General features: G+C 37.2%; 1 protein-coding gene across 1 annotated transcript in view; it reads left to right on the forward strand.

Moving 5' to 3' along the window:
• CYP20A1 (cytochrome P450 family 20 subfamily A member 1) overlaps positions 1-22521 on the forward strand; it is a 54748-nt gene extending 32227 nt beyond the window's left edge. The window contains exons 7-13 of the mRNA XM_075180159.1: positions 834-949; positions 1635-1689; positions 7729-7849; positions 8743-8854; positions 10148-10212; positions 10615-10704; positions 20959-22521. Of these exons, the coding sequence (XP_075036260.1) occupies positions 834-949; positions 1635-1689; positions 7729-7849; positions 8743-8854; positions 10148-10212; positions 10615-10704; positions 20959-21109 (710 nt within the window). The 3' untranslated portion in view covers positions 21110-22521. The remainder of the gene's footprint in view (positions 1-833; positions 950-1634; positions 1690-7728; positions 7850-8742; positions 8855-10147; positions 10213-10614; positions 10705-20958) is intronic.
• The last annotated feature ends 271 nt before the right edge of the window (positions 22522-22792 follow it).

Consider the following 22792-nt stretch of genomic DNA (forward strand, 5'->3'; position numbering starts at 1 on the left):
CTTTTAGCCTTCATCTGAGATTTACCAGTCCCTGATTTAATAGACCTACTATGGCCTAGGTGAGCCCTATTAAAAGACTACCAATCAGCTCAGATCACACAGCTAAAACTGATGCTATTTTCTATTCTCTATAAACCATCAATTTTCCTGTTGCCCTGCACACAACAGTAAATATTTAATTGTGGGTGTTCTTAAGCTAGGTACACACAACAGTTTTCATCCAATAATCGGCTAAATCAGCCGACATACGCCCACTCATTTAAAAGTCGGGTCAGTGTGTGCAGTGACAAGATGGTCGAAAGTCTGCCCAAATGGCCGATTATCGCCACATTTGGTTGGTTGTACCGTTTAATATTTTTGTTCCAATCTCGTTTCCGCTGTGTAGTGTGTATAAACTTCCAACCGATCCACAACAGTGAGTACGAAATTACAGTCATTGCTCACGACAACATGGCTGTAAAAAGTCGCTAAAGGGACTTTATCCCTTTATCGTCCTAAACAAGGCTAGTGTGTATGCTGTCCATGGACCGAGCGATCGGACAATCGGTTGCATGTCAAATCGCTCGGCATAAAAAGTTGGTAGAAAATTCTGTAGTGTGTACCCAGCTTTAGAAATGCCCAACTGCCGGACTGTGGCTTTCAATTATTGACTTTTGATAGTGCCCTGCGCCCCCTAATCTTAGCCCCTCATGAGACACTCCCTTCATATCTGAGACTCTGTTAAATAATCACTTTATCCCTTTGCCTCACACCTCCCCTGCCATACTACTAATTCAATGTCTGTCCATCACTTACAAAAGCTAAAGATGTTTGTTTCCCTCTTGTGATCTAAGCACTGATGGAGATGGAAACCGTGCTGAAGAAAGCCATAAAAGAGCGTAGAGGAAAGAACCCTGGGCGGCATGTGTTCATGGACTCCTTACTGCAAGGAAACCTGAGTGACAAACAGGTGAGTCAGTCACCAGCACATGGCATAATCTTTGACTAGCTGTGAAATAACATTTTCCCTTTACTATGGCAGATGCTGTGTTGTAAAAGTAACTTCAGGTTTAATTCCTTCAACTTTTTTTTTTTTTTCAAATAAAGCATTATATAAACATTTCCCAATAAGGAAGGAAGTGAATGTGGCTGTGTCAAACTTCATGTTCGCTTTGGATTCATGATCACTGGCATGTGGCACTGAAAATGATTGTTCCAAGTCCATTCCTATTTGTGGTTTTAAATGCATTTAATTTACTTTGCTGTTTGTTCCATTTCCATGCATATAACGCCTTTCATTGACTGAGATCTATAATAATAAAAAGCACATTGGAAGCATTGGCAGTATTTTAAATGCCAGTGGGTATATAGACTTAAGGCAGAATGGATCTGCTGATGTGTCTTTCTGTATCATGTGAATATGTATGCTATTTAAAAAAAGAAAATTAGTTTTATAGTAATAGATCATGTACAGCAAGCCTTTATTTTGCCCACCTAATATGTGATTTTAGTGTTCTAGTTTTTGTCTAGATTATGGTCCTTTGACCTGATCGTTAATAATTTGTGATGACTGCTTTTGTTGAATTCTCTTATTGACTTTGCTGATTTTATTATTAGTTGGCAGAATCTTGTAATCTGAGAACTGTTTTCACCAGGTCCTGGAAGACAGCATGATCTTCTCCTTGGCAGGCTGTGTGATCACTGCAAACTGTAAGTTTTCATTTTATTATTGCTAGATTGACTGTTCAGTATAGAATTGTTATCCAGTCTTCTTTAACAAGAATTCTGTAAATAACATTAAACAAGAAAAAAGTTAAGGTTTGAAGTTGGCTCCTTAATGGAAAGATTCTACATGCCTGGTATTGAATATAATCCTGGCTTTTTGAACCTTCCTCTTATACTTCAAAATGTCCTCTTATACTTCAGAATGAGTTTGGGCTAAATATACTGTGCAGGAAAACTGAACATTTTAAGAGTGCTCTTTCTTCCAAAATACAAAATACAGTATATATTTTTTTTACCTCTTTCCAATAACTCTTTGGTTAGGTTACATATGTTTTTTGATTATCAAGTTTGCTTTTCTAAATAATATCAAAGAAACTCACTTGACGTTCTCACAATTTCTAATGCTGAACAACACACTTTGCGTGCTGTCTTATTTTACCATAAACACTTATTAGAAAATATATATGGTCACCCTGTAACTTGAAGCATGTTACATTCAGGGTTGCCTTAAACAATAGACAGTGCATCTGATCAATATCTGACCTTTACCTTTAGAGCTATCACAGATGGTTTTTCCAGCAAATCAAAATGTTGTCTTCCATAGCAACGCTGAGCTTTTAGTGGGAAACACTATTTCCCTGTCACATGAGATGAATAGTTGCACGCGACTTCAAACCTACATTTCCACTAGTACTAAGTACATCTATCCTACAGAGCTGTGTTATGAGACCACATGCAGCGTTTTGACAGGTGAACTGCTCTATAGTATCTTGTGTGACTGGGAAAATGTATTGCCCATTTGTTAGTATCTGACTTAGTTTCCCTGCTGTCTTGCAGAGTTTCATGTGATTAGGGGGTAACTTTTCTTACCCTGCTATCTCTTTCTACTGTTCTGTTCTTTCAACGTGGATTGTTAATGTAGTATGTGACTATTTTATTCTGCGTCTGGGATGCTGTGTAGAGACTCCATGGTACATGCAGGTAATGTTTTTGATTTATTTTTTTTTACCCCCTGCACACAACATTTTTCAATATGAAGCATGATATGCCTGCCTGAGAAACTCCACATCAGTACAGCATGGAGACATAAATGGGTTTTTGCAAATGTTTTATTTCAACTAGAATCCTGATTGTTTTGTAAATGACTGAACCTTTATAAGAAAATATTACACACATACATTATTTTTTTTATCACCTGGTTGTGCTTAAAAACATACCATGGCAAATAAAAGTTTGAGAGCAAATCCTTTTTTCCTTTCTTTTTCCTATATAATGTCATAAACCCATTTCTGGCAATTGATAGTAATTCTTTATTTTGGTTGTTTTTGTTCTTTGTTTTGGAATTTCGCAACATCTGGATTGTTGCCAAGAGCTAAAAAAAAGACTTGGGGGCAAGTCCTACAACCATTCTCGCTTCATTCTTTGTTGATTTGAGCGTGCACACAGTATAAACGTGTGTGTGACAGGAATAAAACAAGACTTTTTTTTTTTTATTACAGCTATACAGGTGTTGCAGGGACATAATTGTTTCTATTCTGCCTTAAAGTAACATTCCTGGTTAAACGTTAAAATTTGACTGAGCTGCTTTTTCTCCTTAGTGGAGCCCCAGGAACTGTACGTGGAAACAGTTTTCACAAGACTGTAGTAGAGCACCAGCAAAAGCTGCTTGATTGCCGTTCTATAATAGCCTCTGAAAATGGGTGTGAGCAGGAACACCAATAGAAGGTTGCAGACTCCGTGCTTGTGGCTACTTATTGGTCCACATAGTCACACCCCCATGGACTGTACTCACAGCGCCAGCCTTTGCTGGTGCTGTACTACAAAAATATATGCGCTGTAGAAAAGTCATTTCAGTGTGTACTCTCTGCGGCTCTACAATGAGGACAGAGCAGCCCTGTTAAATTTAACCAGGAGTGCTGCTTTAAATCAATGGAAGAAAAATAAGTTAAGAAAAATTGATCCTATATTCCTTTTGCCCAGGGTCTGGCAAAGTGTCTGCATGAGGTTTCTTGTTCCTTGGTGTAGCTGTGACAACATAGCACTAAATTCATTAATTCACTCCTGGATATGGAGCCCATATGTGGTTGTAGGATAAGTTTTGTTGATGACATATTATGTTTGTACTGTGCAATGAACTTGTAATCTTGAATGATATTTGGTTCACATTTTATTTTGAAAAATCTCCATGAAACACTAAAGACTAAAGGCCACAAACATAGTTGCTTCTGAGGGTAACATGAGGTAAATTACAATAAGCCCACAACTTTGAATATATATTCACATATTTCATCCATTTTATAAATTGCTACAGTTATTTCTGGACTGCACAAAATTGCCATTTGTCAAAATGACTAGTGAATCGCTGAACAATGGTTTAGCAATATGCACATCTAATCATCTACCACTTAAAAGTGCTGCTAAGAGGAAAAGTTTTCATACAATGGCATGTTACTCTGTTTTACTTCTTTCCTAGTTTCATTATTTAATCTTTTCTCAACCTTCATGATTTTACTTATCCAAGTTGCTCCCTCACTCTTCTCTAGAGGCTGTCAAAGTGCTTATGCTGCTTGTAAAGAGCTACTAAAGTGACATGAACCAATTCCATATAAAGCAGTGTCTAAAAATGTAAGTACAGTAGACAAAGGGAAGGAGACTAATATACAACTCAGATAGTGGTATTATAGCAACAGTCTGCTCATGTTTGAATTAATTGTTCTATGGATCTGTCAAGCAATAGCATTAGCAGGTTGTTGCTGTAACAACAGCGACGACAAAAAAATAAAGTAAATATAATTTCACTCACAATGTTAAGGGATTGGAGCAGTCCTGTTATCCAGAAAAGGAGTTTTTCCCATATGGAGCTTGGTTGGAGTCTCGGTTTTTTGAATATATGTAGATTGAGTTGTTTATCCTATGCAATTCCTTGGCTTGGGGATTATGTAACATATTTGCTTCCTTATTGGTTCATTGCGTATCAAACAAGTATTAAATACACAGAAAAACAAATACAGTGGTATTAAAGAGCGCATTTCTCAAATAATTATTCAATCATGCTATAATTCTCTTTATAGGAGGATGGTTCATGCTGTTTTGTGATTTAAAATTGATATCTACTGTAACAGATCAATTTGCATCAACCAGCACGGTCTGTATTCTGCCCTACACTGCCATCTGCCTTGCTTTTTTTTTTTTAAGCTTTGAAATTGGCTGGCCAAGCTGAAGAGGCAGTAGAGAAGCATGTAGTGGATAGAAGACAGAGCTGGTGGTGCAGCCAGAGTTACATACATGCAGTATGAGATCTATTATTTGGAATGCTAAGGGATTTTCCATCATTTAGAGCACCATTCCTAAATTGTACAATCCCGCTTATCCGCACTCTGCTCCTAACATCGGCCTCCTTAAATTGTTTTCAGAGCTCCTCACAAGAACTGCAGGAAGAGATGCCTAGGTGTCTGTGTGCATGATAGAATCACTGAACAGCAGCAATATTTCCTCTTATTTTTTGGATACGAAATTCTATACTGGTATATTTGAATAGCTCTTTTAGAAAATTTGTGTGCAGCATTAAATAGCCAAGAAATTCTGTGACCATATTATCCTTAGAATGTACACAAGAGGTACACCACCTATGCATAACTTGTAATGTAGATTATTACAGTAGCAATGTTTCTCAAGTTCTATATAGCAATTTATTTTCAATGAATCGTCACTTGAATGGAACGTCACTTTTTTTGATGGAATACCCCTCATAAATAGTAAGATGATTTGTAAATCCAACTTACTAGTATTTCTGCTGTTCTTAGGTTAAGTGATTTTTCTCATAAACATTATTTTAAAAATGCCTGTTAATCTGAAGTAGTCCCACTGACCTTTTTTCAGCTGAAAGGAGTAGGGGGCTTTCACAGCAACCCTCCTCTCTCACCTTAGCAGACAGCAAGACCTTATTACTGTGAACTGCCTTGACTACTTTCACCCATTTGGGATCCCCAGTTAAGTCCTAATGCTACAGAGAAACGGATACGTATAATGGTGTATTTCAGATACAAGGCAGCCGGTTCATAATTTCACTTGTGGGTTATATTGGGGTACACTTTTACACACAGATTCATGCAACTTACTGAATAAGACTGGAATTGAAATCGTAAAAATAGAAGGTCATAGTAATGTCCATGAATGGGTTTTCTCTTTTGTCAGCATGTGAATATATGCATATCTCCTGCTGACAAGGCTGAAAAATATAAATTAAATGTGATTTTACATTTGCTAAGTTTGATGCATGAGAATGTTGACATAATTTGATTTAAAAAATAGCTAAAATTGTCATGTAAATCTCCACTTTTTTGCCTATTTCACCTGCCTTTCCAGAGTAGCTTATTTTAGTATAAAACTCTAACTATACTTAAAGCATGATGGTGTCCCCACATGGGCCCATCCAGCTGCGCGGCCTGAGATTGATGTAAAAGGATTATTATTTAATGTGTGTGTCAAGATCCGATGAAATCTGGTTTTATTTGTGACCCATTCAGACAGATCCATAGCTGTCCTCCTCTCACCGTATTTTCCTCTATGGCTACTGAATATCCTGTTAATTCAATAGGATTATTATATGGCATCACAGTCCATTTAGGGCCACACACTGTGATATTGAATACATTGCCTGTTATCTGCTGTGGTGATAGTGTGTGACCACCTAGGCTAGGTACACACTACAAGCACTTTCAACCAATTTGTTATCACCAACGATTTTCCAAACGACTGAAGTTACAATCAGTCTACCGATTCATGTGTACACACTATACACGATTTACCTTTAGATCTGTGCTCTTCATCTGGTCCAAGAGCAGTGTAGTCGGTCATTCATTGATTATAACACACAAAATAAAGTTTGACTTTTCCACAATGTTGTTAACTTTTTGCTCGCTTACATGACTCTGAAACGAATATTCAGAACGAACAGACGCATTATTCTACCTACAGCACTCTGCACATTTGATAACAAAGACACAGGTACAGGTTCCTATTCTGTCTCTTGGCCAACAGTCGTGTGAGTGCATACACACTGCAAGATCGGAAGGCGTTTGGAACTAGATTTTTAAACTCAAATTGGCCTTCGTGCATTATTCCTAGTGCAGGGTATGTTGACAGATTGATCTAACAAAAAGTATTTAAACTATTTCATTTTAAAGAAAAACTCACCAGTTTGTACTAGGTTTTGTATTGTTGTTTTTTTTGTTTTTTTTTTTTATTTGGTTGCTCTCTGCATTATGTAATTAGCTCGTTTGTGGCACAGCAAGAAATCCCCAAAGTCGCACTGACCTTATAGGCCATGCTTTCTTCTGCTGCAAAGTATCCAGGAAGCGGGCCCAGAAGAGAGCATAAAGAGAGAGCTGTATTAAATGGTCTTGCCCAAGTACACTGGGTCAAGGAAGTGCCTAGCTCATCTATCTTAAACTTTAATTAAAGTCTTCGCTTTGGAATTTCCACTACAAGTTTTGTGGTCAATTGGTTACAAAGGTGTATTGTTTTGTTTTATTTAAAGACATGCTTGTATTGAGATAGCATTATATTTTGTCTGAGCATTCAATGTGCAGTTCTTAGTTATATTACATGTGATCACAGAAAAGAGGTTCTGTATGTAATATTGTCTATTAATCTGGACACAGAAAAAAGTATAAACTTTTGTAATTTAGTTACTGTTTGTGATTCAGAAATTTTACATTTCTTTGAAATCGTAGAAATTCAGTATCCTCACAAAAGTAATTGTGTATTTTACTTCTTGGAGGGGAGGGGCTTTCAACTTTCATAAATAAAGTATAAAAAAAATTAGGCAGAATTGTCCCCACTCCCAATCTGCTCAGACCACAACCCCAATTTACCAAAGCACCTTTTCCCACAGGAAATATGGACTATCCCAAAAAAATACTGGACTGTTGGGGGAAGCGAATATGCATTTTGGTCTCTGTAGATCGTAGACCCAATTTAATAACACTGTTGTTTTAGTCAAGTTCTCAAATTATTTTCCAGTGTGCACTTGGGCAATCTATTTCTTAACAACTGCTGAAGGTGTTCAGGACAAGTTTTACAAGGAAGTCATCCAGGTCCTTGGTAAAGGACCCATCACAATGGAGAAATTAGAACAGCTTAGGTTGGTGTTTTCTTCTTTCACTAATTATATTTTTTATTTCATTTTTATATTCTTATATAATTCTATTTGTCTTTTAAACTTTTTCAAAGAAATGTTCTTTTCATGACGTTACATTATATATTGCTGTGTAATCTACCCATACCAGTCTTGTTTGTTTAATGCTCTATAAAATGGCTTCACCCATTGTGTTAGGTGATGGGTGCACTTTAAAGTTTCCTTTAATTGGATCATCTTTGAACAGTCAGTGCACCTGAGTCATTAAGGAGAGCAAAGAAAGAGTAAATTTGCTCCTGGACAAACCATGATACAATGCAAGGGGTGCAATTTAGCTTATTATTTTGCACGTAAGGAAAATAGGGTGGGGTGCGTGTTTCCGATGACTACAATAATGACAAGGAGGACACCGACAGAAAAATCACGATGAGTATCAAGGCAGCAGTCAGTAAATATCTATATACCATTATTTAGATGAACTGTCTCTCCGGCACCCGTTATAACAGTCAGCTGTAAATTGCGATTAGAGAATATCCGGCCACTGCTAACATCGTCATTTACACTGGTCACACTGCGATTCACACCAGTGTAAATGTCGGCGTCCTTCTTGTCGTTATTGTAGTCATTGTGAAACGGACTACCACCGAGGAAAATACTGGCTGCTTTTTCAGGTCGCACACAAATAGTTGATAGCTTTATTTTTACACTGAAATTTAAAGTTGATCTAGTCCATGTCCTATCCCAGATATAAACCTGTCCCCACCTTCTAAATTTACCTCGCCCTCCAATGCAACATGGTTTTGCCCAGGTGCAAAGTTGACTTTTTTTTAATGCTTTGCTCTCCTTAATAAATCATGCCCAGTATGTCTCCTGATATTAAATGGTCTCTTTAACAACAGCTATGGCCGTCAGATATTATGTGAGACTGTGAGGACGGCCAGCCTCACTCCAATTGCTGCTCGTCTACAGGAACTGGAAGGGAGAATTGACCAACACATCATTCCTAAAGAGGTAGGACAGTAACTGAACATCTGTGACTTTAAAACAAGTAAATATAATTTACATTTATGTGCCTAGTGACGTTTTAATTTACAGGGGTACATTATATTTTATTTGAATAGCTTCGCCATAATACGTAGCGCTTTACAGAAAGTATTGAATCACTCATATCAGTCCTGCCCCCTGGGATCTTACAGTCTAAGTTCCCTACCATACAAACCCACTAGTGTCCATTTTGTCAGAAGTATGTATGTATTTGACTGTGGGAGGACAGTGGAGCACCCAGAGGAAACCTACGTCAACTTGAGGAGAACATACAAACTCCACACAGATTGTGTCTTGATCAGAATCAAACTCATGGCCCTAGTGCTGTGAGGCAGCCATGCTAGGATATTAGAAGCCACAAAGGAACTCTCCTTTTATACAGTTCATAGATCTCCTTGGATACTTTTCATAATAATTTATGGTAGGGGGTGCCTTATTCTTTAAAAACACAAGTTTTCCTAATGAACACTGAAGTGATGACATCAGAACTCATAATTTATACAGATATTATGTCTAAGAGCGTGTGTGTATATGTATTATATATATTCGCATAACTTGTATTATATATATTCGCATAAGTTGTATATTATATACATATGAATACATTGGTTAACATTGCTACTACAGCTAACCTAATCTCTATGTTCATGTGGGGGAGGCAGAAATATTTTGTGGCTGTATTTTATTACACCACAGGTAAGCAAAATATAAAACTTTAGCTGCTACTCTGGAAGATAACCATCTAGCTTATTGCCTTCTCTTTAGGCTGGCGTGGAGCTTGTGATTTATGTAATTCGGTAACTACTTGGCCCTGCCCAGTGCAAGGTAGCATGGCCAGCATGTGACACTTATTCTGAAGTTCTGGGGATATAGGAATTGGAAATTTTATCTAACAAACTGATTTTAAGATGCAAAAAACAGAATTGATGCAACATTCATTGTAAATTTATAAATCTATAGTAAATTTCACTCTTCCCACTTGTAGTAAAGATTATCTAGTGTGGCGATGTCTGGTTTAGTGGTTAATTGACAATGAAATTATTCCTGTAGGTTCCAGTTTGACTAATGTATGATCTCTTTTTCCCTGGATAATTGTGTGTACAGAGATGTATAAATATTGTATGCACTGTTTAAATATTAATAAAAATTATTAAACTCTCAAGCATCCAGTAATCGATATTGCTAAAGTATAAGAATGTATATTTGAATGAAGTAAAATGGATGTAATGTGTTTAAGCAGTAATTTATTTCTCATTGCAGACACTTGTGCTGTATGCTCTTGGGGTTGTTCTCCAGGATAGCACAGCCTGGCCTTCTGCCTACAGGTATGTGTTCCATAGGCGTGGTCTTTAGCATTGGATAACTCTCTTCTTGGTCTCTTTATTAGCTATAAGTGATAGATGTTTTGTTTTGTTAAGGTTCATCTGAAATATGTCCACCTGACTAGTGTCCTTTTGGACTTTTTAGATTTTTCACACCTTCTGTACTTATGCTAATCACATTATGGTTGGTTGTGCTTTTTTTTGTTTTTATTTTACTTTTCCTCGTTTTGTCATCAAACATCCCCCCCCCCCCTCCACCATATGCCCTCCATTCTCCTGTCTGCATATTTGTGTGTGCATATCATTTGTACACTTAGTTTTTTCAGTTTCACACACACTTTCTGAAAGTTAAAAAATGAGTTAATTTAAAATAGCTAAAAAAAATGTATTTTTTTTTTCATTCAGATTCAATCCAGACAGATTTGAAGAGGAAATGGCAAAACAGAACTTAACATTGTTAGGCTTCTCAGGGAGCCAAGAGTGTCCTGAGCTTAGGTAAGATACTAACAAGACAACCTTCCTGGGTGGTACTGTACATACATAGAGAATACGAGAAGTGATACACGCCATGGTTATTATTGGTAAACTTTATCTGGTGAGAATTTTCTCAGGGAAAGCCGCACTTTATTTGCTCTGACATTTGCGTAATAGAATGTCAACACTGGGGGTCTCCTCTTATTGCATTATTCCAAACAGAGGACAAACCTCAATCTGTCTAGCATGTGTATTTTACAAAGGCACATCTATTTTTACTGTGTTTTCTTTGATTAGTTGAATGAAAGTGTGTTTACGATGTAACACAGGTCTTATTTTTAATTGTTTCCTGTGGCCTCAGTGTGGGATACTAACGGAGGCCGGTTTCCTCTGAGGCTTCAGCAACAACAAATAGAAGTCATACACAACATAACTAGTATATCACTACTTTATTTACCAGAAGCGCTTCCCACTCCCAACTTCTCATCCTTTACAGAACCCTCAGTGCGAGAGGAGACATCTGCTGACATTATATTTTACCCTTTTTCTTCTGTAAGACCTAATACACGTGGGCATTCTCTTTAAGCACTTAACATGCATTTTTAAAGCATATTAAACATGCTTTGGTGCTATTAGTCCAAAAATAAATGTAGGTAAATTGACCTGTACAAACTAATTTCACAGTTGTCTGAAGAATCCAGAGGTGTTAACGCTTGGTAAAATATGAGTTCTATGTAAAATACATTAATGAATGTACTTGTAACGCTCTGTTAAAGTGATGTTTTGTCTATACATTTAAATAATATTGTTTTTCTGTGGGTACAAGCTCTAACAAAGGTTCTCACATTGTTGAAAGATACTTTATTTATATCACATTTGTAACATGTTTTACATTGTCTACAGTTGTAAAGCACAGACAACATTAAAAGGCAGTGGAACAACAAGTTATTAACTAGTGGCCTGTGAGAAATATATGCTTTATTGTCTGCATTTTGAAACCAGTGTTGCAGTCTTAAGACACTTTGGGCTAGATTTACTAAGCTGCGGGTTTGAAAAAGTGGGGATGTTGCCTATAGCAACCAATCAGGTTCTAGCTGTCATTTTGTAGAAAGTACTAAATAAATGAAAGCTAGAATCTGATTGGTTGCTATAGGCAACATCCCCACTTTTTCAAACCCGCAGCTTAGTAAATCTAGCCCTTTGTCTTTGTCTTTCTTTTCTATATGAGATAATTGATTCATCCGTGTACTCTAGATGTCATTCTGACAGATTACTTCCAGACAACTTTATCGGCTCTCTAAACTTTGACAGCACTTTGTTATTTTATCATGTGATACTGTGATCAAGTAACTCTACATCACTTTAGTTAAAAGCTGTGTAATGTGTATCAAAGGGCTATATTGTGAAATGATTGCTGCATACACAATATTAATAAAAAATATTGCTGTTTACTTAATAATGTTTTTGCTAAAGACATATATATTAGGTACCAATAATATGCAAACGTGGGAACTGTTATTAGAATGATTTTGTTTTGAGTGGAGATCACTAACATCAGATAAAATCTAAAATTCAGTTTTCCTTCGGTTCATTGTTACCTAATATGTTAGGTCCTATGACTGCTTGCCTCATTCATACACAGTGGTGTTGTCGATGCCCATCGCCTATGAACTTCCCACTTCTGCAAATTAACAGTCAATGGGAGGGGGGGCGTTGAAAACATCACTGCTAGTTTGATGAATGCCCGCCTCAGTAGGAGAAGAAGATCCTTGAAGCTTGCAGGTTGGTCAACAATGGGGAGTACATTTTTGTATCTTTTTCAAACTCCACCCAAAACTATAAACTATACCAGTGGATCCCAAACTTTCTGAGTTTAAGGCACCCCTAGGGTCTCAATAATTTATTCAAGGCACCCCTAAGCTAAAATAATTACCAAGTAGTCTCCCGCCTTGCTTACCACTGGCCCAGGCTGCAGAACACCTGTGAGATCGCTGTGGAACCACTGACCTATACTAATTAATTCAAATAAATGTTATCTATTTAGTGGATCAGTCATTTAATGTGCAGTATTTTGTATTAAAGCTGCTATTCTCTCTAGGTAAAATATTTTATTATGGTGTCCCTCTACCGTGCAGGAACATGGAGGAGATCACAAGAGGAATGGGCTGCAGCTTGGTGGCAGGACCATAGTAAGATATTTTACTAGGTGGTAGTGCAGCTTTGTTGGCCAAGTCTGTGACTTTATTTTTATTTATTTTTTTATAACCTCCCACAGCATTAAGTAGTAATAACTTTATTATGTTACATAACTACATCTCTTACCTCACATATGATTTTACTGTCCCTTGGACCAATGTACTCTTGCTGACGGGAGCACTGGGTTCATGAATACTCTGAGAAACCAACAGTGTCTGAACACAATGGGAGAGAGGAAACCATGCCAACAGAGTTTCCAGCTGAAGATAGTTAGATTGCACCGCACCAAGTGGACCATTGTTACTCCTTATATTTTCCTGTAATGCTTAGTGGAGGGTGCACTCACACACTATTAGAATCAATACTACCCACGAGAAAAAGAGAAAAGTGTGTCCCGAAAATGAGGCACTCAAATGGCCATAAGCCTTTAAAACTTATAATTTTATTAATCGTCATTAAAATTTATAAGCAACAAATTAGGTCTATCAAAGGACTTGTAGCAAATATTAAAAATTGAATATGAAGTATGATTAGCATAGAAATTTATAAACTGTTAAGATAGGTAGAAAGAAACTACCTAGCTGTGTCGCTGCTCAATTTTAGTTATAACATCACCAATATTTGGGGAGACCCAACTTATAAATGAGGACCAGTAAATAAATGCCACCTGTAACCAATAAAAGTAGTTGGAAATATAATTCCCTGATCGTGTAGTGTTCTTATTTGTCCACATATATGTAGTATTGTCATAAATAGAGTGTGGTGTTAGCGGTTATAGAATGATTTTATAGAATTTCTAAGTAATTGGTCTTTTGATGTTAATAGGTCTAAATCATTGAGAGCAGCGAGCGCAGCGTCCGCCGACACGCATTTCACTATAAGGCTTTGTCAGGGCAAGCCGAGATAGATGTTGATTGGTCTTATAAAGGGGAAGGACCCTCCCACAATTAGTGACGTCACATAGCGACGTTGTTAGCAACCATATGGGTCACGTGATCGTGTTCGCCTATCGTCTGAATTGTTTCCTGCTGTGACTGGCTGAAAGTTGGCTAATTATCACACTGACCATCAAAATTTGAAAGGCCTGGGACTCTAAATCCAGCTGATAAAAAACATGATCATTGTATACATTTAAACATTTCTATTTATTATTTAAAACCATGACACAGAAACAATTGGTTTAACGAGAGTGAATTTCCAGTCAGGACACAGCTCTTTGGGTATGATTAATATAGAGCACCAATTTTTTGAAATCTGAATTATTTCTAATTATAGATATTTCTGATGCGTCTAGTAATACCTGGAATAAAGTAACATGATTGTTGTTCCATGCTTCCTTTTGATGGCAAGTAATTGAAAATAGTTTATAAAACGCTCACACTTAATCCCAGGTTTTCATTTTAAAAATATGGTGCTGGTGGATAGTGAGTTTAATTTGCAAATGCAAAAATGATCGTGTTTGCCACAATAATAACCAGCTTTCTATATAGTCATAGATTTTTTATGTATAAGTACCCTGCACTCGGTGAAGCTTTCCAGGGACAGTGATAGATGAGCGGCTGCTGGTTTTATCTCATGTGATATATAGTCCTGTTGGAAGAATATATCTTAGGGTATTGTTTGATTATGTGCACTGGCAAAGCTACAAGTTTTTCTATTGTATACAAATATTTCAAGAAATTCTCCAGTTAATAGTAATTATGGCCACACGCACGTATGATTTTCCCCAGAATACTAATGTCTTTACATGCCTGTGGTGATTTGCTGATGGAGTGGTATATAGACTCTGCACATAACACATTTTCCTGCTTCCAGCCTGCATGGTACTGGCCTACTATGCATTTGAAATATTTTATGCAGGACACACATTTAATACTCCAAATATCAAGTCTCCAATAATTTTGTTTTAGTATTTTTCAGAAACCAGAATAAATGGTCACCCTTTTGCTTGGTAACAGAAATGGGCATAGCAAGTCAGCATAAACTTCACAACAACATGCTCTGCTGGAAGCTCTTCACTTCCCACCTATTTTACCTCCAATATCAACATATTTTTTAAGTACGAATTTCAGTAGGTAAAGTGTTGTCTTGCCTCTATCTGATAGCAGAAAAGTCACTGACGGAAGTAACTGCTCAGTGTGCTGGCAAAATTGCTAGTGAGCAACTTGGGCAACTATTTGTACACTGGTAATTGCAGCATACTTCTAGTCCTCAACCAAACAGCCTTATAGATCACTTCCAATTCAGGGAAACTAGCTAGACTGTAGCTAAAAACTTAAGATATTAACACTCTGTTCTTGGGGAAGCCTGGAGCAAGAGTCCTGTGGCTCATGAAAATGAGAGTTGACTAAACTATTCTGACAACATGATTATAATGTAGGGAGTGGCATAAATCAGTCCGCCCTTTTGCCTAGAATTATGGTGTTGACGACCTGCTGCAAAACCCGTGTCCGTTCTCTAACAGATATTGATTTGTTTCATCCACCGAGCAGGATACAGATATCACTTCCTTACAGAACTGCATTACTGTGAGATTCTCTACCTAAGGCCACTTACCTGCACCACCAGGGACAAACAGACACTAGATACACAAGAACATACTGCAATAATAAACACTTTTTTTTACCCTCTTGTTTGTTATTTCACATTTTTCAGAGTAAGGAGCATCAGGTAATGATGCTTATAATTGTATGAATTTATTTTCTGCACAAATCTTAAGCAGATTCTATTAAGAATTTATCATAGAAGGGAAATCACTATTTGTATCATAAACTTCATCTGGAGGCCATTAATGAAGTGGAATAAATGTAGGGGTGAGTTAAAAGGAAAGAATGACGTGTGGAGAGGTTAAAAACGGAAGCATGAGGTATGTTATGTTGGGTCCTAAGTTTTTCAAATATTTGTCTATGTTATAGTGACACAGCCACTGTACACTACTCGTTCTTACTTGCCATTGTTCCAAAGTTTATACTCTCATTGGTTCCTCCATACAGACCTTATCAGTGTGGGTGGTTGACAGCAAGAGCTCCTCGAGAAAAAGATGCCACCTAGACATATTGCATAAAAAGCAAGTTCAGGGGGAGCTTTTAATATTGTTTAGCAGCACATATTACTGTGAGCCTTTTAAAGCTGCGTAGTGTGAAAGTCACTTTACCCACCACTTCCCTTGCTGGAACCCTGGGGAAAACGGCTGCATGTTGCAGCCTTCAGGGTAGCCTCGTTCATCTATTTCACCCCAGTCAAAAGCAGAGTGAGATGCGGCTGTATGGACTAATACGATGATGCAATCATGAAGATTGCAACTTCCTATTGTTCCTTCAAATATTGTTACAATAAAAAAAAATCACTGTTGTAAAATAATAATAAAGCTACATGCTGCTCTCCAAAAAAGGAAATGCTAATTTCCCAAGTATATGGAACCATTAAAGAAAAAGGAGAGGGCATAGAGCATTCCTTATTAATACATACATGTGTTTACATATACCTAAATTATATCTATTTATCTGCTATTCAGTAGATATAAGATGATTTTGCTTTCAACGCCACATGTGCGCACACTAATAATATACACAGTCCACAGTATAGCAACTATATATGTATAGTGCTCATAAAAGTCTATTGGCACCTGAAAATTACTGTGATTATCAGTCAGTTGTATGTGCAGGACATTTAGTCTCTAGAATGAGATCCTGATATATATATCCCACAGACGGGGACGGTCTGTATGCTGACCGTTCAAGACACTAATAGTTCTACTACATAATCATGCTGAGAGGATTACCCATATCTGGGCTACGTTCTAATTTAGCTCCTCCTCGGCACTTCACTGCGACAGTCAGATATTTCTCTATCCCTGCAGCAATTGGACAGATCCCTGCTTGATGTCAATAGCAATATAGACACCAGGGGGTAAATGTATGAACCTCCGGATTCTTCAACTCTGGCGAGTTCAGCGTCTTCAGCGCTTAAATTTAAAGCGGCGCTGCCTTGTAAAGGGAGACTTCCCTTTACAAGGCAGCGCTGCCTTAAATTTAAGCGCTGAAGACGCTGAACTCGCCAGAGTTGAAGAATCCGGAGGTTCATACATTTACCCCCAGGAATCAGAAAATCAGGTGTGTCAACAGTATTCCACAGACTCTGAAGCAAAACTCCTACATGTTTCTCTGCTTTCACCATGTGGTTTCCACAGAGAGATCTCTTGGTTTTAAAAGGGATGAACATCTTGGGTTGGAATGAAAGTTAGAATGAAAGTATTACACATACCCACTCCTGACTAGTGGAGTTCTAACCAAAGAGTGGCGCCAACAGATTTTTCAAAGTTGTTTATTGTGTCTTTGGGGCTGTTCCTCCTGATTCTATGGCTGCTTTCTATCATGTGCAATCTCCTTTGTATATTCTCCAGGCATCATCATGTTTGAGGCAGCACAGTGGTTAGTTTTGCTGTCTCACAGCATTGGGCTAATGGGTTTGATTCTGACAAGGGCCCTATCTGTGTGGGGTTTGTATGTTCTCCGTCATGTTTATGTGGGTTACCTCTGGGTACTATGGTTTACTCCCACAGTCCAAAAATATACTGATAGGTTCATTGGCTGCTGAATAAAATGGACCCTAGTATGTGTTAGGGAATTTAAACTGTAACTCTAGTGGACCAAAGACTGATGTGAATAACTATTTTCAATACAGTGTATTGAAATATGGAGGAGCTATATAAATAAATGACTAGTCACGTGGGGAATTATATAAATTCTTGATAGCGGGCACCTGAGGAGTTATGGTTAGATTCCAGTGCTGTAACCATCAAACACATCCTGAGCAATATGTATTTATTATATTTTTAAAAGGGAAAGGGGTAGATTTTTTTTTTTTTTTTTTTTTCTATACTTCACAGAACAGGAAGTCTATTTGTATGCATATTAAAGGATCACTAAGCCTATAACATATAGAAACTATTAGTGCTTTTTCTTAATACCATCCCATTTATAATGCCACTTTACCTTACCACCAACTAAAATGCACAAACGTACATTAAAATGTGTATGTTGCATATCTTATGGAAGGTATAAATCAGATACATTTAGACCCAGTTCTTGAAACGTTTGGTTTGTTAGCATAATACGCATTCACTATTAGGTTGGAATAAAAAAAAAAATCTCTAAAACAGTAATACAGCAGGTATAACTCCTTCTCGGGTACAAACAAAAAAAATACTTGGTAAAATATATTCACAAAATCATAATCTGTTCATGAGCAATAAAAAATCATCTTCAGTGGTTAATCTGCAAAGCTGCTGGCGACCATCATCGGCTTATATTTGCGCTTGTCCTCCCGCACCTGCCATTGATATGGCTTTGATAGGAGTATATGTGGCTATGTTCGGGTCTGCATCAATTTGTAACTATGAGAACACTGTTGTTGGCCTACCGTAGACCGCCCCTTTTCTCCTCCGTCCCACCTCTTGCAAGCAGGTGCAAGTCTCAGATTCTAGATATCTGCATACTTCTAAATGCGTGGGACCTGTTTTGTAGTCATGCACTGGTCCAACTTGCATATTTTACATTATGCAAACTGGCATATGTCCAATCAACCCCCAAGTATCTACTTTTATATTAAGTCACTCTTTGCCAATTTTATTTACAAAGGATTGCTTAAAAAAAAAAAGGTTTTCATCGTATAATCATGTGTTTAGCTTTAATGACTTGGAGATGGATAACAATTTGTTACCAATCTCTGGCAGTATTTGTTATCAATACAGTGACAAGAACTCCTAACAAGCAATTATCGCAATTTTTGTGTCTTGACTGGCACACATGCTCCAGTCCTTTAGGCATTCCGTCACCCCTTGTTATTTGGTGACCGCTCAATCATTTCACAATTGAGTGAAGGATGCTACTTAGGTTAGTGTCCCAGTGGATGATGGCCACCTGACTACTGTATGTTCCAGAGGTGAACTTGCCCTTTAACAAGTCATTTAAGTACATTTTCAAGTACTTAAACTCCCTGCAGCCCTGTAATCTATCGTGTTCACACTGCGGATGTTACTATATACTTATACAGGGGAGTCTGCGGTTCTAGTATTTACAATGGATAACAGTGCTGCTTGTATATAAATATATATTGTATACAGTTGTGTGTTTTCAGGTATAGCTGTTTCTCACTTTTTTTTGTGTGCGGTGTAACAGCAAAACAGTATTTTAGTTGTTTTAAACAGTTTCCTGTCTTTAGATATTTGTATGATTCAAGTACTGACTAGAATTCCATACTTGATGCATTTTTGCTATATTATCTATATGACCAGCAATTCTTCAGGTTGAGCTAACTTAGTTCTGCTCTACTGTTGTACTTCTCAAAGCAATCTAGTATTGGATTAATTTCTGCACACATACCACATAAACTGCAACAGCTGACAATGACTAATTCAGCTTTCCAGGGTGATGTATTGGTACCATTGGAATGAGAAGGCCAAGTAGTTGTGAAAAAAAAAATCTTCAGCAAGCAATAAAAAGCGATGAGATAAAAAACAATAAATATATGGCATATCTCCCCTCTGCTTATTCATATTTTTTTTGTTATTTTTTTCCCCCTGTATCGCTCTGGGATTCATAAAAGAAAAATGATTTGCAGTAATGTTGTTTGCTGAGAATACTGTTTACATATAGGGAGAAATCCTCCTGTGGTACTAAATGTTTATCTTCATTGTTGTCGTGATAAGATTCGGTGTAATCTGCATGTATCAAAATGAACTAGCCATTTCTTCTCCTTACTCTTCTGGGGTGAGACACATATGTTCGACAGTTACATGATCAATAGTATTATTAGGTTGACAATTAAAGTGTAGACGGTAGTATTGGGTCGCCAACTGAAATGTGGACTGTAGTATTGGGTCGCCAACTGAAATGTGGACGGTAGTGTTAGGTCGGCAGTTCAAATGTAGACGGTAGTATTAGGTTGACAAGAATATCCCTAATCCTAACTCTAACCCTATTCATTCAATACTATCTACATTTGAATTGTCAATCTAATAATACTGTCTACCTTTCAATAGTCAACCTAATGTTGTTGACTTTCTGAATGTTGATAAATTTAATGTCTAGACGTTTACCCACTTCTGTACCCTGCATATTTATACAAACTCATACTCATGCAATGACTACCACTTGTAGGGCAGTTCCAGAATTCATCGCTTCCTTTCACGAGATGCCACTTTTCTTTATCCATTTCAGATGAGATTTATTGAATGCAGAAGAAGATTCCTTTGTTTCATCAATATACATATATATCACATTTTTAGGGTTGTTCTCTATCAGTCTTCCAGTAGTAATTAGTTTGAAGGCAGGCTCAGGTGTTTTATCCCTGTTGGTGCACTTAGAGACGTGGCAGCACATGCCAGCATATTCGTGACACCTCTCCTTTTTCAGGAGAGCTTTGTCTGAAATAAAATAAAATGTCATCCATAGACCCAAAAGTTAGTGCTACCTGATTGCACCGTTAACATGAAAATTGTAGACAGTCCCCATGGTGTTACTAAGAGTTAATTATTAAATACAGAAAAACTGAGATTACAATTGTTGCCAACATTTTTTTTTATTATTTTCATTGCTAGTAACCTAAAGCGCTGACATGGTTTTTTTTTCCCATTAGCGCTACCCCACCCACTGCAGTCTGGTTCTTTATGCAGATTGCAGAGTGATCTGAGTCACAAAGAGGTGCGCAGATATGCTAGATTGCAGTAGAAAGATGGTGAGACACTGGCACGTTCTATATGTGTGGGTCAGCTGATTACCTCAAACCTGCAGTTATGTAACGTTTCACCTTTTGTTAAAATCTTTTGGGATATGCACAAAACCCACACCAATTTCAATGATCTGCTAAATCTGCATAGGTGGGGCCAGCTTTTGTTAAGTACCTTTTTTGCGGTCAATATCATGTCATAAAGTTCAAAAATATGTTTCCACATAAATATTTGGGACCTATGCAAATATGTAGGGTGACTGTGGCACTGCTTTAACAAGCTAAATCTTTTCCTGAGTGCCAAATTCTGAAGGTTAAATACTTTCTTTTTTCCTTTTCTTCTTCCTTTAGGTTTGCCTACATGGTGGCAATGGTACTTCTTTGTGTCCTCGTGAGGAAGCTACATTTACTGCCTGTGAAAGGTCAGGTTATGGAGAGCAAATATGAGCTTGTAACTTCTCCAAAAGAAGAGGCCTGGATCACAGTGTCAAAGAGGAGCTAAACCAGCCAGTCACTGCTCCTGTTCCATGTCAGCTGGAGATGCCAAGAATATGTTCTTCCTGAATCAACAAATTGACTCTTAAGCCTCCTCCAGCTGCAATGTCTGCCTCTTACTGGTCGTTTGTAACAAACTTTTGGCATGCCAAAAATGCAGACTAACCCTGTTGCTCAAACAAGACTATCCTTAATGCACAAGTCGCCAACTTGTGCTTTAGTGTGATATTCAGTAAAGCTGCCACTGCCTTTTTTTAATTCAGAGCTTTCCTTTGGTAGTAATGATTACCCAACACTTGAAAATAGAAGATGAGATTTGATTCATTCAAAGTTATTTGGCTCTGGTTTGAGCTCTCTAAATGACAACATGGCTTTTCCAGTTGTGCCATGGTAATTATGTAGAATTAAATGTAATCTACATCCTTATAGCAAATTGATATGCAGTATCATCCTACAATGCAAAGCACAATACTCTCTATTGCCATTTTTTTTACCAGAGTAAATGTAAAGGTACATATATCACCTTCTGCTTTTTGTCTCGCCACTTTGTAGCACATCACTGAGCAGTTACTGTGTCAGCCCTAGATAGTATTGAAAAAAAAAAATAAATCTGATTTTTGTTTAATGTTCAGCAATTGCAGAATATGAGAATAAGCTAACCTTGTAAACGTTCCCCCATTATTTTCTAAACATTAATGTACAGGTTATATAATATTTACAATTCTTACTTGTCTAACTTCTACTTCATTACATTGCTCTTAGAATGACCTCAACCTAAACTGTATGTTGATTTATATGAAAGTTATTCCCTAATATATAGTGAAACATCTGGAGAAATTGTTTCTTTGCTAACAAGTTTTCCGATTGGCTAGTGCAGCAATGGTCACTTATGAAAGGTTTCAGAAAAATGATTTCTTGCATTTAGCTAGCTATCAAATTTCTTAGAAATGTTGTCAAGGAAATGTATGGGTATTTACATACATGTTTTGTTGAAGATCCCTCTAGATACTAGTGATCATTGATTATCTTTATAATACTATGAGAGAGTATAATGTTCTATGACGAGATAAATGCTCTGTAATCTAGAGTGATTTTTAAGAACGCCACCACCTGAAACATTCTAGCAACGGTCATCTGTGTAGCCTAGTCCTAACTGCATTATTGAAATATACTGTATTTAAATATATTCTTTACATCTGTTAGGAGTAGCTTGGTCATTTAATATGTTGCGGTTGACCTCTTCATCACTATAAAATATTTCTCCTTATCGTAGCAAGTGGTAAATAGGATTATGTACCTTCTGTGCCTTTTATCGTATTCACTGCCTTTGTAAATGTTACTGCCATGAAAATGTATTTTTAACTTCAAAACAGGTGGTTTAAAAATATTATTCAGATAAACAAACAAAAAATCAATAAAGTATGTGGTTTTTGTCTTTTTGTTTGTGGGACACGGACATATCTTGCACATTCTGTAAGAGAATGCTTGCTGAATATCACCGCGGAGCTAGTAGTGAAAAATGGCATTGTTCCTAAAAATGTACATATCACACCACCTGTGTTTTATCACACCACATTCTAGTACATAGCTGAGTTACATAATGCAGTATTGCAGTTATTGTGACATACATTAGCGTATTCATGTAGCCAAGATTTTTATTTAATATTAAACATGTATAACTCCTCCCATT

This window comes from Mixophyes fleayi, chromosome 7 (genome assembly GCF_038048845.1).
Source record: "Mixophyes fleayi isolate aMixFle1 chromosome 7, aMixFle1.hap1, whole genome shotgun sequence".
NCBI classification, from domain to species: domain Eukaryota; kingdom Metazoa; phylum Chordata; class Amphibia; order Anura; family Limnodynastidae; genus Mixophyes; species Mixophyes fleayi.